The following is a 19,752-nucleotide window of genomic DNA, read 5'->3' on the forward strand; positions in this document are numbered from 1 at the left end:
GGTTGTTTGCATTTTAGAAAATGAGTTTTACATATTTCTTTTGAATGTCTACGAATGTTGAAGTACATTTATACTATAAAAATACTTATTAGCCATTTAACAACGCTGATTACATAAAAAGTCACTATATAGCGTGGCCATTTTCAACGCTAGTTATTAATGACGTACCGTCACAACTCTTAGATAGTTAGTACACTAGTGATATAAAGATATATAAAGACATTATTTCATGATGGCGATATCTTTATATAAATAAACGTTGTATGAATATTTGCTTTATGCATGTCGAACGGTTGCATACCTGATTAAAAGACCGCGTAATAATAGGCAGGCATTAATTACTTCAGAATTTAAAGATGAACACAAAGTTGACCGTATGGCAACTAGTACCCAGAGCATCCAGTGTTCCATACTTCCAAGGTACTTGAAATTTGATTAAGGGCTAAACGGAGTGTGTTGTCAATTATTCTTCAAAACAGCTTGTACAGAAAATCCCTGTCCTCATCATTATTAATCGAATGTCAAATATTGCGTGCGATTCCATTTCTCTGTAATTTACCGAACGGTTAAGGTTTTACCATACAAAGTTGCAAAAACGTTACTGCTGACCTAGTGATGTTTTTGAACTGATCTGTTTTCCATTACAATTGTCTGGTCATATTCAATACATTCGCCTGCAGGCAAAGTCTTTTTCCGTTTTCTTAACGGAATATTAAAAACGACTGTTTCCATTTAATGTGGAGATTTCTAGTGTGTTCACTTGATTATCACCATGAAGACGGCATTTTTATGATGACGATGGAGATTCAGTATATATTCCCTTTGAAGCTATCAACATTAATGGTTTATTACTTTGTTGTATAATCCGTTAAGATATGTTTTAGCGGAAAGATGGTCAAACAATTAAAAATTTAACAAACCTCAAAATTGAGGACATGCGTATACCACTTTCTTACGTTCACTGAAACATTTGTACTTAATAATATCTAATAAGTAAATTATCTATGTTTTAAGGTATGTTTGTGTTTGTTGTTTTTTTAAATATCGTCATCTTTACATACAAGTATTATTGTGCAAAACGATGGCCCTGTTCAGAAACATTGGTGACGTACGAAGTAAGAATATAAACGAAATTAAGCTACGTTTTATAACATAATGTACGCCACTTGCAACTGGCACATGCTTCGTCTCGAATGAGCAAAATCATAGAGTGTTTTGTAAGAACAGAGTATAAACATTTTAGAATATGTCAGAACTACGGCGTCACAGTAACAGTGTATGCAGCATGTAGCGGCACAGTTAATAAAAAAATAGGATAATGTTAAAACTTACAAATGAGTTATTTCAATACGTGTTTTTAAATAAGTTGATATTTTAATGTTATTTAAGTAAGCCGTTAAAAATGTTTTGCTGTGTCTGATCGCGTGGTTCAAATATTAATTACAGCTTGTCTTAATGTCAAACGAATAACGATAACATAAATTTGAATATAAATGAAACAACCTCCGACATATTGATTCATCAATTTCTTGGCAGAGTTTTTTGTTCATTTCAAAGATGTATCCGTAAATTGATGGTTGCAAGTAACAAAGTGTCCGACATCGTCGTTGTGACAGTTGAAAAAAGTTGTTTCATTTAAGTCGTTAAAGAAGGGGGTATACAAAAATTAATTCAAAACGGCCAGGTCAATGTCTTGATCTATGCGTCTTGTTTACGAAAAAGTGTTTGTAGATTTGTGGCTTGAATTTGAGTGGAAAGACGAACAGATGTGCTTCACACATTTCTTAGTTTACTTAAATGAAAGGATCACTTTTTTTCTCCATCTATGAAAGGGGATGATGTCTACGGCATCTATAAATCGATAAAAGGCATTAGTTTGTGAACGTTTTTACGAATCTTTGACGTAAATAATAATGGATAACTCGTATTGAAATAACACGTATGGTCATAACTGATATTAACTCCTCTTTGAATTCTAAATAAGAGAGACATTTGATAAATTGTGGGATAGATTCGAGGTTGTAATTGCATCTACCTGCATTTATCTATGCATGCTATTTTGTTCCTTTCTCTGTTCCTTTCGTTGTTTAAAAGGTTCATAGATCCACCTGCGGCATGATTTCTTTTGAACTGTGGCACTAAATTGTATATTCGACTTAATGCGGCGATACTGCGAAAATACGTCAAGAGGTGTGGCGAGAAAGTGTCGGGACGAAAAAACAGAATCTGGATATGGCGGTGAACGAAATGTGTCTCGTTAGAACTTTGCATTGTTTCCGCGTCACATGGCGCATTTTCGCACCAACTCTTGGCGCATTGGCAGATGTTTGCCCTGCAACTATGCGCATGTATCGCATCTTTGCTCTTTCGCCGCAGTAATGCAAAAAAACAGGAACAAGCAGAAGTCAACTACGACTGGAGCATGAAGACGGTGAATGTTTGTGATAAATACATACTGTTACTGAGTTTCATTACCAAAAGTCTTAACAAATTTAACAAACGTATTTGAGCGAACCAATTCTTAAAGTCTGTCTGGTGATCTTTAACACGTCACTAAATTGAATAGTTTTCACAGACTACTTTTTGAGTATCAGAGATTTACGAGATATGGATATGTTACAAAATATTTAAAACTAAAACAACAAAAACAGGATAGCTTGCTCCAACGTTTTTATGTGTTGTAAAAACTTTGAATTTGCTCATATATTTACACCCAAGACAGTTCCGTATTAAGAAATGTCTTCTAAAAAAACGTTGACTTTTAATGCGTCTATTCGTGGTTTTTCGTGTATTGTTTTCTTAAACATATATCTGTATTCAGCTCACATGTTATATATGAAAATATCAAAGATCGTGCTAAAATTGTGATATCTCACTAGACATTCACCTTTTGGTTTTTTAAGGAAAGTATCCATTCTATGTCATCAAATTTTGAATTTAGCGAAAGTTTATAAGGCTTTTTCAACAAGTTGGGAATTGAATTATGAATATATGCTTTACTCGTAAATTATTATTAAAATACTTTAAAAGTAGTAATTCGGACGAACTGTCGCAATTAAAGTGTTTCTTAAACACATATATTAAGCTATAATTAAAGATGTAAAATGCCAAAATAAATAATGATATATCAGATAAAAACTTATATGAGCCAGAACCTTTCTAACAAAGCTACTCCTTTAGGTGTGTCCTGTGACAGAATTAAGCTGAGTATACAAGATCTGTTTCAGATCCCGCCAGTCTAACAAAACCACTCCTTTAGGTGTGTCCTGTGGCAGAATAAAGCTGAGTATACAAGATCTCTTTCAGCCCCCGCCAGTCTAACAAAGCCACTCCTTTAGGTGTGTCCTGTAACAGAATTAAGCTGAGGATACACGATATGAACCAGAACCTATCAGTCTAACAAAGCAACTCATTTAGGTGAGTCCTGTTGCAGAACTTAGCTGAGGATAAACGATATGAGCAAGAACATGTCAGTTTTACAAAACAACTCCTTCAGGTGTGTCCTCTTGCAGAACTCAGCTAAGGATATACGATATGAGCCACAACCTGTCAGTCAAACATAGCCACTCTTTTAGGTCAGTCCTGTTGCACAACTTAACTAAGTATAAACGGTATGTGCCAGAACCTATCAGTCTAACGAAACTACTCCTTCACACGTGTCCTGTGGCAGAACTAAGATAATATATACGATATTAGCCACTCCTTGTGTGTCCTGTTACAGAACTAAGAGATGTATACACGATGTGGCCTGCCCCTATCAGTCTAACAAAGCCACATCTTTAGGTGTGACCTGTGGCAGAGCTAAGTTAAAGATACACGACATAAACCAGAACCTGTCAGTCTAACATAGTCACTCTTTCAGGTGTTTCCTTTGACATAACTAAGCTAAGTATCTATGAAATGAGCCAAAACCTGTCAGTCTAACAAAGCCATTACTTTAGGTGAGTCCTGTTGCAGAACTAAGCTAAGTATATACGCTATGAAACAGAGACAGTCTAACAAATCTACTCCTTTATGTGTGTCCTGTGACAGAACAACGCTAAGTTTACACGATATGAGCCAGAACCTGTCGGTCTAACAAAGTTACTCCTTTAGGTTAATCCTGTGGAAGAACTAAGATATGTATACATGATGTGTGCCAGCCCCTATCTTTCTAACAAAGCCACACCTTTAGGTGTGTCCTGTTGCAGAACTAAGCTAAGTATATACGATGTGTGCCAGCCCCTGTCAGTCCAACAAAGCTACTCCTTACGGTGTGCTCTGTTGAGAAACCTAGCTAAGTATACACGATTTGTGCCAGCCCATGTCAGTCTAATAAAGCCAATCCTCTAGGGTGTGTCCTATGGAAGAATTAAGCTATACACGATATGAGCCGGCACCTGTCGGTCAGACAAAGGCACTCCTTTAGGCGTGTCCTGTTGCAGAACTAAGCTAAGAATATACGATGTGTGCCAGCCCCTGTCAGTCCAACTAAGCCACTCCTTTAGGTGTGTCCTGTTGCAGAATGTAACTAAACACGATATTTAAGTATTAAATTATATCAATTCTCTGTGGGATTTCATTCATATGCATTGCTAGAATTTTAACTTCAATCTGATGATAGACGCTGAAAGAACACAATTATGTTTGACATGGCAATTATCGACAGCTTATTGAATTATAACACATCTTTTATCTACGTCTCGTTATAAGGTCTGATGAATAAATTGAACCGAAGCCTTCTAGGAATATATTTTATTTAGGCGATTCACATATGAAAAAATAAAGTACATCATCACGAGCAATGAATTGGGTTTAATTTTCTTTGATTACATAATTACGTTTTCTTCGCAGAAGATGCTAAATATCATATGCAATGTTTCAAGTACATGATTGGTAACGATGAAAATAACGAATGGCATTAACCATACACATTCTACAGTTATTCAGTAAAGATTTTCGAGCATGTGCCTTTAAACAGGAGCAACGTTAAATAAATGGCTACTGGACTTGTACTTCTAGTTTTTATTGCATTTTGATATACCCTGGTTGAAATGACCGGATATTCGGATATCCAGGTCCTGGGCAGGAGACTAGTTAATTATACAAAAAATAATAAGGAGTTGTACATGAGCATTAAACTATATTCAGATTAGGTCCCGTGAGGTTTGACATTTTGAATTGTTCTTAATTCTATCATAGATCAGTCGGTGAAGTTTACCATCATGGCATAATTATCTTTTAAAAGCTACTTCCCGCTCTCAGCACAGTCATTATCTAATCTAAGTGCTGTTGACAAATATACAATAATTATTTTAGGGTTTACATTTATCCATTTAATTTAGGTTTTATTTCAGAAGTGATTTTCTTTCAATCCTTTTTCAGGGTTCATTTCATTACAGAACGCTCCCGACAATACATGGTCTAACAAACTCAATAGAGACTCCATCCTCTAAAGCTGTGTCGTTACTTGCGACAGAATAAGACGTCGCTAGGTTGCCAATTGTGGAATGATCTCGATTTCTCCGTCTCTCATTTGTCACGGCTATGGTGGCTTTAACAACTAGGTAATTCATTTAGACAAATTAATTAATTATATCTTTCTTATGTTATAATGTCATAATCCCAAAATCTATAAATACAGTAGTGTATTCTCGGCTCAATTCATAAAATCTGACTACAGTTTTTGAGGCATAAGTGGAGTTTGTGTGTGTTTTTTTACTAACTTAATCACTGTCAAAAGGTCAGCCATGTAAGCCTACAAAATATCGCAAGGGCATGAATCGTTGTTAATCAGGAGCGTATTGCCAAAATATGCTATCGTTTACGAATGTTTACGATCAACGGTTGTATTACGAATTCTTGCGATTGTACAACGACGTGAAAATGAAAACAACGATGTGTGTATGCCTTAGGGAATGTCCTAAACAAATGTTCGAAAGTCTGTTTCAACGCTCGATTGCATTACAAATCGTGTTCAGTCGTATTAATCCCTAGCCACACGGCGATGCTCGATCGAGGATAGACTGCACTACCGTTTGAAATTTTCGTAGGCAATTGTTGTAGCACCATAAAGGTTTTGAACAGTTTATAACTGTCTCTTTTCTCTTCTTGATTCACCAGAATCCCACAAGACTCATTTCAATTAACGCAGGTGCCTTGAATAATATGTTCACGGTCTGTCAAATTTAATTATGTTGTGACTCTTATCTTTAATGATGTAAGAGCCGTACTTAAGGATACATTTATTTTAGTTTCGCATGGTAAAGGGCCGCTTTTTAAATTGTAGAAACTTTCTATTAAAGTTGCTTCATAACATTGATGTAGAATAATTTGAACACAGCTGACTTTTATACCGTCAAGTATCCAGGGAATGTTTAAGTGACCCATAGTTTACAGACTCCTTGAAGCAGGACTGCATATCTCAGACATTGAAGTCTCTTTATCTAAGCTTTAACGGAAAATCGTTTTTCAAAATCTTATGTCAAATAAACCGTTCGGTTCTCTTTTTCTGTAATTCCTCAGTCAAGCCTTAAACGTCATTTTAAACATATGGCTATGTCAATTTATTATGTTATTTTATTTTTAATGTGCTAAGTGTCAGTATAATATTTTTGTCTTTTTGTATGCAAATAGCCTGTAAAGAATGTGTATTTTCCCTGTATCTGGGTTACAGTGAGAACGTGACATTTAAGGGAAAACTCGCCATGATGTTATTTATATATTGTATACAGGTGATTATGTCTTTAAACTGTTTTAAGACATTCCGTTATTGTATTAACCAATACATTAATATTTGAATGTGTTTAATATGCATGGATTTACGTATACAGTGCGAGGCATATAATGCAATATGGACATACGTAATTTAAACCATATAATTTGATAAAAAAACATTAATGAAAGCATACTTATTTTGTTTGCTTTTTTTACAAGATATGTTCAACCCTCTAATATTAACATTTTGCGGAAAAGGTTCATTTTGTCGGATTTACTGACTTCATAAAGCGTTCCCATTTAAGTTCAATTTTAACGTAAAACAGTCCTTCTAAAATCGCGATATTGAAATTTATTCATTTTCAGTTTTTGAATAAACTTCTTGTATTCATTGTAGGTGCCAGATGGAAATTTCCAGCTCGCCCTATTTCACAGGTAATGCCTATTCGAAGTGCACAAGAAGGTTGCATGTGTACTCTTAAATGTTGACCCAGGAAAAGCCATATAAATATATCAACACTTACAGACATCATTGTACGACAAGTTTATCTACGTTCACATGTTCAAATTAATTTGTTTCATGTTTGATAGTTATTTCCAAGTTATAATGAGGTGTACTGCAGATTAACTCTTAATACCAGCGTAGCTTTTCCAGGGGAAAAGCGGAATGTAAATTTCAAGAAATAAGTTTCAAAATTAGTCTGTTGATAATTGCTTTTTTTCAAATTACAGTGAATAGTATTAAAGTTATTACAGTAACAGTAACAGTATTTGTAGCTCCTTCTTTGATGACAATAAAGCGAGTCTTAAGGCTATATAATATATTTACAAACATGTGACATTTCGAGTCCGGTACATGTGTTCTAACAGTAAATTATTAATCACTTGGTGTACTGTCATAGTTAAGCACTTGACAAGAAGAAGGAATATAGTTTTGACAGCTTTGCATAATATGCATGATGAACAAAAATAGTTATACATCAATAGGAACAAGTAATTTAGTTCGACACGATCGCAATGAACGTCTTCAACCACACTGATTCTTGTATCGAATGATTGTTTTTATGAAGATACCAAGACTCTCTCTACATTTTAATGACTAATAATGGCCGATATAAGCCTTTGATAGAGGTTTTATGAGATGAAGTAACAGAATATTACATTGTTCAATTAGTTTTTATCAAGAAATTTTCATAAGAAGATAATTGGTCTGTAAAAATTGACTTTGAATTTTGTATTAGTAGATAGATAAATTATTATTTCTAAAACTGGAAATTCTGAATGTAAATTCCAAGAAATGAGTTTCAAAATTAGTCTGTTATTAAACTCTTTCCAAGTTATTAGTTCTTACAATTTCCGTATTTGCAGCCGCCGTTTTGATTATCAATGCCAATAAAGCAAATATGAAGGTTTCCGAATTAATTTACAAAATCTCGGGTCCAGTACAAGTGTACTAACAGTAAATTATTTATCAATTTAAATCAGTCATTCTCTGTATGATGAGCGCTTGAGAACAAGAAGCATTTTCATTTTGACACGTACACTACCAACCACGCGTTTTTGAAAATAAAAACGCGTTGCCTACGCGGGAGAGATTGCGTCATCGCGGGAAATTATGGCGATATAATCCGCGGTAGCCAACGCTCTGCTACTGCGTACGACTTCCGAAAATATGCACGTGGCGAATCGCCGCGATGCGACTTACCGCGAGTTTTCGAAAAAGGTGACAATACCGTCTTAATACCTTCACAGTTGCAAAGCATAATTTTGAGAGATCAAACTACGTTTTGAGGACGAACCAATATTTTTAGATAACGGACCGAGTTTGTATGAGTTTAATAAAACTGACTAGAATTAAGTTTATAGGACGGATTCAAAAGAAAACGCCTTCCGAAAATTGACAGCTGCCTCAATTACCTTAATAACCGTTAATGAACACTTTGCATCGCCGCTTATCGCGGTTGCTCGACGCGGTGGAACGCGGTGGAAGAACGCGTTGGGCATTATGCTTCAATCGCCGCGTAAAGAGAAAATTAAGTTAAATGCAACATGACTATAGTATAACTAAAACAAAGCTTTATACTTTTTTTGCGAAAAAGATGTTAACCTTCTGAAATAATAACGTCTCGGTTTTGTTACTTTATTATGGACTTAAGTCAACCAGATGGTCTAACTTTTGGCTTCTCTGGAAAAAAGTGTTGTAGTTTCCGCTATATTAGGACAGGGTTTCGCGTTGTTATTGTTGCCGGAAAAAAGTACGTGTAAAAATATATCCCCCCGTTACATGATATTTCACCAAACTGTACGGCAAATAAAAGTCGAGAGTTAAGGAAGAATTCAGCAATATATAAGTCACATCGACTTTGTTATAGCCTTCTCGGAAACGGGGATTTCATCTCCGACATTCTAAAACCATTGGTATGCCAATCAAAGTCATCAATTGTTGCCCCGACTTAAGTTAACCATTTATAGGCGCTGGCCGTTACTTTGTAGTTATTGTTTCATATTTATCATTAAGTTAATTTTCGCTTGACGTCTTAGCGTGCTTTAGTCGAACCCGTAGTAGAACAAATAACTTATCAAAATAAGTCAGTTTCTTTAATTTTTCGTTTAATTTTTAATCACCTTGTGAAGCTTACTTTAGATCATTGTAGGTGTCGTTGGAAGCGCATTTCAATCACAATAATGTATTATTACACATGTGATGCATTATTGTGGTAGGTGACATACTACATATCATGTTACGAAAGGGATGCATCTTTTTAATCCGAGTAAAGAGAAATGCTTCTTACGCAATGCTTTTTACGCAATGCTCCTAAATAAATAAATATATTCAGATAATTGAAGTGTTTGTTGTTTGCATGCACGGCCGACAGAAAATGAATACATCTGAGTGACATTGGGGATGACATCTGTACCTGCTCACGTAAATTCGTCTCACAGAAGGCCTGGCAGCATTTGTAATTTGTATAAGACCTTGAATATCGAAAGAAAATCTGGCAGTAAAAACTTATCCTGTTTGGTAAGATGTTAATTCACCAACATATGCTTATTAACTAAATTCATTGAGTCCATACGGTGTGGGCGATACGACATCTTCAATTTTTGGTCAAAGTGCGTACATTTTTCATCTACATTATTGTTGTCCACGATCGTCTACATCTACAATATACATATAGTATGCGCTACCGGAAGAAATCCATGTCGAAGTAAAACTGTATCAAAAGTATACAATCAGATCCTAAAATTACTAACTTTTTTCTTTTTCATTTGTCCATGCACAAATACATCTTGTTATCCTTTGGCTTTCAAAGTTAGATTGTTAGGATCATGAGAAGAACCTACCGGACAAACAAAATGATATGTAATCATGTTCATAATCGCTAAATTAAAACTAAAATGATTCTGATATATGTATTTGAACTACAGCAAACCTGATCATACCATTCACCTGACCTGTCCACGTCCGTCCCTTTATTTTTGTTATCTCTCCTTTGTTTCCGTTTGTTTCGTTTTTCTCCAATTGTGTCTATTTCAAACGCATTGTTTCCACTTACGTCATCATACATTTGGCCTACACCTTTGAACATATCGAATATAGTATAATCAATAAATATAACATATCATATTAATCTAAACACAAGACTTAGTATTAAGACGCTGGACAGAGCGATAGAAGCGAGACAGGTTATGCACTTCAAAACCTTTATGTCAATCATGCTTATTTCGTAATGTGCATAAATCACTTATATTTAACGTATTTTTGCCATTGTGGCAGTTAGTTTTTTCTTAACTCGCTTTTTTATCTTAAAAATAAAATTGGCATTTTTAATAACTATTGTTTAAACAAAGCATCTCGTCATTTCCAGTATTTTATATCAAAAGTGTAGTATCGCGGTTCAATAGGACTACAACGGTCAGAAGTGTTGGGCTAATATGTTTACCGCATATATACACACCATGATGTGTTTATGTTTTGATATTTGCTCCACGGCGAACGAGCACTTGATTACACAACTAGATTAACAGCATGCATTACCATTTCGTCCTGATAAAAGGCTTAACATTCATCTGACCTAGTTCCTACTAAAATCGAGTGCATTGTTCAAGTAACCCCTCCATGAGACCGTACAAACGACTGCAAACAAATTTCATAAATTGACGTCAATTATTGTGCAGATAAGCGAAGACAAAATCTGGCTATTCTAGTTCTTACTAATCTGATACCAAATACACCGCTCTGTAATTTATCAACGTTAAGCCTTGTGAATACGAATCTTAATCTGTTCAATGTCAATGTATTGGTTGTTCGGCATATTTGAACTGAAATAATTGGCGAATATTGTGATTGTTGCGAATAACCGAATGGCACAGATGTTGGGTATGTCGCAAATTATGTGAAAATTTATATGCGTTACTACAGAGACAAGTCCAGTAGTCAAGGTTTAAACATAATCCCCGTTTAATGGCACAGGGTCAACGCAAATGACATAGAACATTATAACAAACAATCACAAACGAGAAACATGAAAAAAAATATCAAAATATGTACAAATGTCTTGACTATTGACAATATCGTGAACGCAGAGCATTATGTTGATTTCATTAATGTTATGAATGTCTTAAAAAATGTTGTAAATGTTATGTACGTCAAGGTTCTTGTGAATGTAAACAAATGTTTATAGATATATCTTTATTTTCTCATTTTAAGTAATTTTTTATGCAAATTGATGTGCATGTTTTTATATTTAAACTGTTAAGTGCCAGTATAATTTATTGGTTACAAATAGCCAGTGACGAAGAACATGCAATATCCATGCATAATGGAAGCAATGAGAAATTGACATTATACGGAAGACTCGCCATAATGTAATTCATAAACTGCATACGGGTATCCCTGCATCTAGGAAGCATGAAGAAATCGACATTAACAGGAAGAATCTACATAATGCTATTCATAAATTGCATATGGGTGATTATGACTTTTAAAACATTCCGTTACTGCCTTTAAACCGAATTTTCGGTGTGTTTACCATGCACAAATTTAAATATACAATGCAAGTCATACATTTCAGTATGAGAGGACTTACAATGAACCATGCCATTTGATAGCACATTTAAAATAGCCTTCGCAATCGGAATACGTAAATTCTTTTTCAGTCTGTATTTGACACCTGAATTCAGCCGTTTCTGTGAGATAAAAATAATATTCAAACAATATGTTTTGTAGTAGATGGCTCATTTTCATGTAAAAGCTAGCATAAATCACAATTGAGTTATTTTGCTTTGCAGCAACCAGTGGTGAATACACGTTGATAAGATGTTCGTCTGGGGCCAAAACAGATAAATTTTGTGAAACATTAGTAGTGTTAACTACAACTGACCAGTTTGAGTGGGTTTTTCGGTGCCCATTTTTGCATTTTTTGCAAGACTTTTTAAGAGCATTCTCATTCATCAGAAATTTGATCATAATAAATCTTACCTCTGATTCAATCGCTGCCAAATCGAGTGCAAATCTATAAATAAATCATTTTCCTTCTATATTCGTCAGCAAAGGCCATCGAACGGCTGTTGTGCCGCTTATTTATTTTCATTAATTATCAAATATATAAACTAACATTTAAAATTTCCCATCAAATCAATTTCTTGAAATACATATTTGACATGAAATGTCAATTATGGGATAATCTCCAAATTCTAAAGAGTCAAGCATATTGACAAGGGCGTATAAACCATATTTATAGGTCCGTGATAATAACTTACGAAAATCGCTTAAATCGGTCCAAACAATAAATGAGGTTATCATAAATGTATTCCTTTCAAACTTCCCTCGCATGTCATTAACGATAGACTTATATTGAACAATTTGCCAACCAGATATGACAGATATGGAGGGACAATAAACCAATATTGTGCATTCCAACACACCACTTAACTTAAGCTCAACATAACTTATGAAACGGTAGTGTTCATTTGACAATACGTATAAAGAACTTTCAGTTTACATGGATCTAAATTTTCAGAAAACTTATAATTCATGTATGTCTAATTACGAACGACATATCACTTTTTAGGGGCCGGCAGTGATGCAAAAGTCGATTAAAGGACCAAAATCGGCAACTGCCTAGGTTTGCCGACTGCATCAAATCTATAAAGAGAAAACGGCGAAACGTCTCTGATTTGCTTTATATTATCGCTGTTTGCACTCAGAATCGGGCCCCGATTTCTCGAAACTTCTTAGTCCCTTATAACAGGATTAAGCTAATCTCACTATTTTTGTTGGTCTATGAAATGTGTAATATTTACTTCTTCAAGATTGTTTAGAAATTATGTAGGAATAATCTGTATGATTATCAGAATAAACCATTTTTCATTTATCAAATTCCATTTTTCAGTATGTATTTTGGCTTATTGAAATAAGCTACTTAAGCCTGTTAAGCTTAAGAAATTTCGAGAAATTTGGGCCTGGTCGACTGAACCAGAGTGTGGTACGCATAGCGTCATCACTCTAGTGAAGGAGAATGATTAAGTTAAACTTTCTGTACATATTTGTCGAAAAGGTCCATTTTATCAATTGTCGAAACATAATTTTTCGCATAATAACCGATGTGGGATTGGACACCACTCCGGTGTGAAGATAAGACATTCGTGAAGACAAAACAGGTGTGTAGACAAACGCCGGTTTGAAGATTGACACAAGACACAGGAATGAATACACAACATTTGGTGCAAAAACAGGCAACGAAGTGCAAATAGGCACCTAGTCAGAGACACAAGAAACCGGTATGAAGACACTTTAGTGTGCAGAAACACACGTGTGTAAAGGCACGGACCTATGTGAAGAGGTACACCGATGTAAACATAGACACCTGTTTAAAGACAATGCATTCGTATAAGTTTACTTTGTAGCGAAGAAACACACCTGTGTGTAGAAATACACCCATGTGTAGACAGTTACCGGACAGATATATTTTAGATCTTTCTAACTGGGGCATAAGGAGCCACGTAGCTTATTATTATATTTAAAATACACAAACAATGTTCTTTTTACTTTTTATAATTTAAGTCAGATGAGTTAGATATTCTTATGGATTTATATATAGCGTATTTTTGCATCAAACCTATATTGTACCGCCGTAAATCAGCAGCCCATTTTTCTAATTTCCGGCTTCTCTGGTGACAGGTTTATTTAAGTTTCGTTCTATATCAGGGAACACGTTTGCACTGTATTTGAAAACGAAAGAAGAGTATGTGTCTGGGTCATATGTACTATACAGAATCCATTCGGTAATAATGGCATCATTAGTATTTAATATCTTTAGAGTATTACTTTTTTCTCAGCACATAACAAGATATATCACCATATTAAGCTGTATTATTTCGATTAGGCCATCAACATATCCATAAGCGGATACGCTAAGTTCATCACATCGACAGGTAGACAAGATATATCAACGATAAAAGGGTGAACATTGATTTTGTAATAACAATCTCTATGGAAGGGATTACCCGCCAGTTCACTTATTATGCTTTATCACATTCCAACATGCAATTCGTATTTCGTATGATGTATTATAAGCCGCACATTTACTCGTTTATCCTTTAAACGTTCAGTTGTTTTTTTTTAATTTCATTTTATCCGAATTAAGAGCAACACGTAAAGACATGTGTGTCATACCTTCGTTCAGATTTGTTGAATGTCTATTTGATCATATGTATGTAAGCTGTGTACTACGCGATCTCGTGACGTTGGCTTTCTCGTAATTTGACAAAATTCTACAAATCCCTCACAATGCAATATTGAACGAAAAAATACCATCTATAACATCCTAGTTAATGGCTGATTTGTAAAGAAAATATCCATGTGAAAAGGATAAATATCAAGACGTTTTCGCTGCAAATGTCAAATGCAATAATCTACAGCAAATCTGAGTAACGCAGAAAAACTTAAGTCACGCGTTCGCAAATATGTCAGCGAGAGCTTATGGATTTGTTCTATGACGATTTCCTTTTTGCCTTGCAATGAAAAGGAACAACCATAGCTTTAATCAGAAACCAGACAGTTATTGTACTGTAACAATGATGAAATGCTCTCCTCATTCGTTCTCGTCGGGTGAAATGATGATTGAACACGGCTTGTTGTCAGAAAAATCGTATGCACTGTTATTAGTTTTAATTTCGTTCGACTTGTTTTTATTTAGCTTGCTAAATTTGAACCGCAATAGAAAAGTTCTTATATCAAATAAGTCAGTTTCTTTCCCTTTTCGTTTAGTCGTTGGAAGCACACTTTATTCAAATAAATGCATGATTACAAATAAGGACTTAAATAGTTTGTGTTTAATATATAAATAGGTAATATACTTCATATTAAATTGTTACGAAAGGGATGCATGCAATTTATCCAAATAAACTATCAATGCCTGTTACGCAATGCTCTTAAGAATGTCTACTTAGGAATCAGTGAATATATATGTCCAAATTATAGAAGTATTGGTTGTTTGCATACAAGGAAGGCCTGCAGAAAATAAATATATCCAGACTGTTTAACATTGGTAATGAAATCTGAGGCTGTGTTGTTTAACTTCCAATAATATTGAACGGGTATACTATCTTGTTATAACACACGTGTGTCCCGTGTTGTAATAATGCCATATTTGAAGGAAAACTAAGTGAGAATCCAAGTAGGTATATAAGTATTCAATATATTAACATATAATAACTGAAACAACAATATGTTTAAATATCTTAGATGATGTATAGAAAAGGCATACTATTTTAATATTTTAGTGCTATTATAAAATGGCATGCCTTAGAAGCACACTTAGTAACACATAATTTGCTTGAACTAAGGGAAGGCAATCTGACTTGAAATAATTGTCATTAATTCGATTACTTATCCATATACTATTAATTGATTATATCATTATGCTTGTTGCATACATAACATAATATTAATTCACATTAAGCTTTGTTTTCCCCTGTAAAATCAAATCATTTAATACATATTTAACAGTCTACGGCACGTATCTCAGTAAAAGAACACAATGCGTGTTCTTGTATTTCTGCAGATGAAACATGGTGGTAAACTTTTCATGTACATCATTATTGTCCTCGAGCTTCTTCATCTACAATGTACATATACAATGCGTTAACGGAAGTTCCTTAAATTATTTATTTCTGTATTTTCCTTTGTCCATGCTCATATATATATAATGTTATCCTTTGGCTTTCAAAGTTATATGTTTGGAGAACAATGTACCGGACCAACAAAACGATGTGTACTCATGTTTTGCACTAAATAAAAGATGCTTTTGATATATTAATATAAACTACAGCAAACCTGATCATACCATTCACCTGACCTGTCCATGTCCATCCCTTCATATTTTTCTCTCTCTTTTGTTTCCGTTTATTTTTGTATTTTGCTCCAATTGTGGCTCTTTCAAACGAATATGTCCATGTCATCATACATTTTGCCTTCACCTTTCAACATATCGAATACAGTATAACCAATAAATATAACAGATCAGAGCGAGACAGACTATACTTTTCAAAATCTTTATTGTCTATGTCATGATTATATTGTAATGTGCGTATATCACTTATATTTTAAGTAATTTTGCCATTGTGACAGTTAGTTCTTTCTTAATCGCTTTGACTACCTTAAAAATAAAACTTGTTTTAAAAAAAAATAATATTGTTTAAACAAAACCTCATGATAAATAGCTAACCTAGTTACAACATCGAGTGCATTGTTTAAGTAAACCATAATTAACAGACTCATTGACATCGTACAAAATACTGCATACACATTTCAGGCATTGACGTCAGTTGTTCTACAGATAAGCGAAGACAGAAACTGGCTATTCGAGTTCGTACTAATCTGATGCCATTTATACCGCTCTGTAATTTATCAAAGTTAAGCCTTTTGAATACGAGTCTTAATCTGGTGTATATATTGAGCTTGGCATATTTGAACTGAATAATTTTGCGAATAGTGTGATTGTTGCGAATGTTATAAATGTCAAAGATGTTGTGAATGTCGCAAAATCTGTAAATGTCGTGAATTTTAAAAAAAAATGTCTCGAATGTTGTCAATTTGTTGACTTTGTCTGACTTCAATTGTGTTTGGGTTTGGCCAACAGTGTGTTCATGGGTACAAACGGATGCTATATTCATCGATAATTGAACACGGCTTGAAAGTGAGAATAACTCATAACACATTTCCCCAAAATCAACCAATCACAATTTTTGTGCGGGACGGTTGAAACATTGTGACGTTAAGATTTAATTCCGCAGCTAAACTTTTTGCAGACTGCCAAAAGTCAGACCTACATTTTTTTACTGATAAAATTTGAGAGGATGTCAGAACGAATGTCTTACACACTTTTTGAACTTTCGCGATGTATGTTAACATAGAATCAGTTTTGATTGGCCTAATCGTTGTTATTCGCAGAAAATATATAAAAGAAATAGAAATACTTGACAATAAACTTATAATATTTTCATACGAATGCATTTCCTTACATTGTTACATTTCCTACTGAAATCTAAGGATCTCTTAGTGTTTTAAGTATATCTTATTAGTTCTCAGAAGCTCTAAGTGGATTTCAGCAGCAAGACTGATTCACTCTTTACTGTTTGGCTTTATTTTTTCATAACTTAATATGACTTGTGTCTTTCCTCATTTGTATGTTCCGTTTATTCGCTCATATTGCATTGTTTTATTAAATTTATAACAAATTGATGAACATCAGACAGGGGCGGGCAGGGTTGAAAAAAAAACTAACCTGATTTATAAGTGTGTAATAGAGAAATCACGAAAAATAAGTTTTTTGCGTTGTATTAAGTTATATAGTAAACAAATTATAATATAAACCAATATAAATGTGACATTATAGAAAAGGTGTATTTAGTTTAATAACTATCTAGTACTACATCTAGTACTATAATTCATTTTCGACCTCAAGATATACGCAGTTTGATCATAATCCCGCAAAAGATTAATTGTAACAGAATTACATGAAAAGTGAATGATTGTTTCGGCCTGAACATCGCTTAAACCTTCCTTTCCGTCAGAAATACAGCTGATTTCTCTGAGTCGATGATGTACTGGAGTGGTGTCCATATGTTTTGCAAGGCATTATAAGCTCTGACATCATTGATAAAGTCAAACTTCCTATTGTAATAAGTTGATCAGTAAATTTTTGTTTAAACAAGAGTTTGTTCACCTACATAAGTATGACATGTCCCATGTGCGTCAAATAGAACATATACGGTAAATACATTTTGAACCGCAACAACCGGAAAGGGTTCTTATGAAGGCACCAAAGCAAATTATTGTGAGTTTTGAAAATCACTTCAAGTATGTTTTATATGCGTAAATTAACTTAAATGTACCATGATAAGAGAAACTGATAAGGGTCTTAATGGGTGTAAAAACGCTTTAAAATATGCGCTTATGATACTAACCAATTCATCTCATTCGCCTTGATCTCCCTTCATGAGGAAAGTGTTGCAATGCAGTGTTTTTGATCGATGAACAGTCCATTTTAAAAATCGACATTAATGAATGAGGGCACTGTTTACGCACAAACGCTATAATTTAAATGCAAACTTAAGTTAACTTAGTCAATGAGATAATCTATACGATACAGTAGTAAATGGCATGACCTATACAATACAAACGTTAATGAGATGACCTATACGATACAGTCGTAAATTAGGTGACCTATACGACACAATCGTGAATGAGATGACCTATACGAAACAATCGTTAAAAAGATGACCTATACGATACAAACAATAACGAAATGACCTATGCAATACATTCGTTAATGAGATGACATATACGATACAATCAATAATGAGATGACGTCTACGATACTGCCGTTTATGAGATGACCTAAACGATACTATCATCAATGAGAAAACCTATACAATTCAACCGTTAATGAGATGATCTTAACAACACAATCATCATTGTAATAAACTATACAATACAAGTGTTAATGAGATGACCTTAACAATACAATCATCAATGAGATGAACTATACAATATAACCGTTAATGAGATGACCTTAACAAAACAATCATCAATGAGATGACCTATACAATACAACCGTTAATGAGATGACCTTAACAATACAATCATCAATGCATCAATGAGATGACCTATACAAAACAATCGGTATTGAGATAATCTTTACGATATTGTCGTTAATGAGATGACCTAAACTATACTATCATCAATAAGATGACCTATACAATACAACCGTTAATGAGATGACTTATACAATACAACCGTTAATGAGATGAACTTAACAAAACAATCATCAATGACATGACCTATACAATACAACCGTTAATGAGATGACCTTAACAATACAATCAACAATGAGATGACCTATACATACAATCGTTTTTGAGATGACCTTTACTAAACAATCGTTAAAGAGATGACCTACACGAAACAATCGTTAAAGAGATGAACTATACCAAACAATCGTTAAACAGATGACTTATAAGATACAATCGTTAAATAGATGACCTATACGAAACAATTGTTAAAGAGATGACATATACGAAACAATTGTAAAAGAGATGACATAAACGAAACAATCGATACACAGATGACATATACGATACAATTGTAAAAGAGATGACCTAAACGAAACAATCGATAAACAGATGACATATACGATGCAATCGTTAAAGAGATGACCTATACGAAACAATTGTAAAAGAGATGACCTAAACGAAACAATCGATAAACAGATGACATATACGATGCAATCGTTAAAGAGATGACCTATAGGAAACAATTGTTAAAGAGATGACATATATGAAACAATAGTTAAAGAGAAGATATAAACAATACAATCGTTAAAGAGATGACCTATACGAAACAATCGTTAAACAGATGACCTATACGATACAATCGTTAAAGAGATGACATAAACGAAACAATCGTTAAAGAGATGACATTTACGATACAATCGTTAAAGAGATGACATATACGATACAATCGTTAAAGAGATGACCTAAACGAAACAA

At 34.0% G+C, this 19,752-nt stretch overlaps 1 protein-coding gene across 1 annotated transcript in view; it reads left to right on the top strand.

Moving 5' to 3' along the window:
* The first annotated feature begins 1,742 nt into the window (after positions 1-1,742).
* The window catches only part of LOC128212891 (helicase with zinc finger domain 2-like), a 376,344-nt gene continuing 358,334 nt past the window's right edge, over positions 1,743-19,752 (top strand). Inside the window, exon 1 of the mRNA XM_052918284.1 lies at positions 1,743-1,750. Coding sequence (XP_052774244.1) covers position 1,750 — 1 coding nt within the window. The 5' untranslated portion in view covers positions 1,743-1,749. The remainder of the gene's footprint in view (positions 1,751-19,752) is intronic.

The sequence above is a fragment of the Mya arenaria genome, chromosome 13 (assembly GCF_026914265.1).
Source record: "Mya arenaria isolate MELC-2E11 chromosome 13, ASM2691426v1".
Taxonomy (NCBI): Eukaryota; Metazoa; Mollusca; class Bivalvia; order Myida; family Myidae; genus Mya; species Mya arenaria.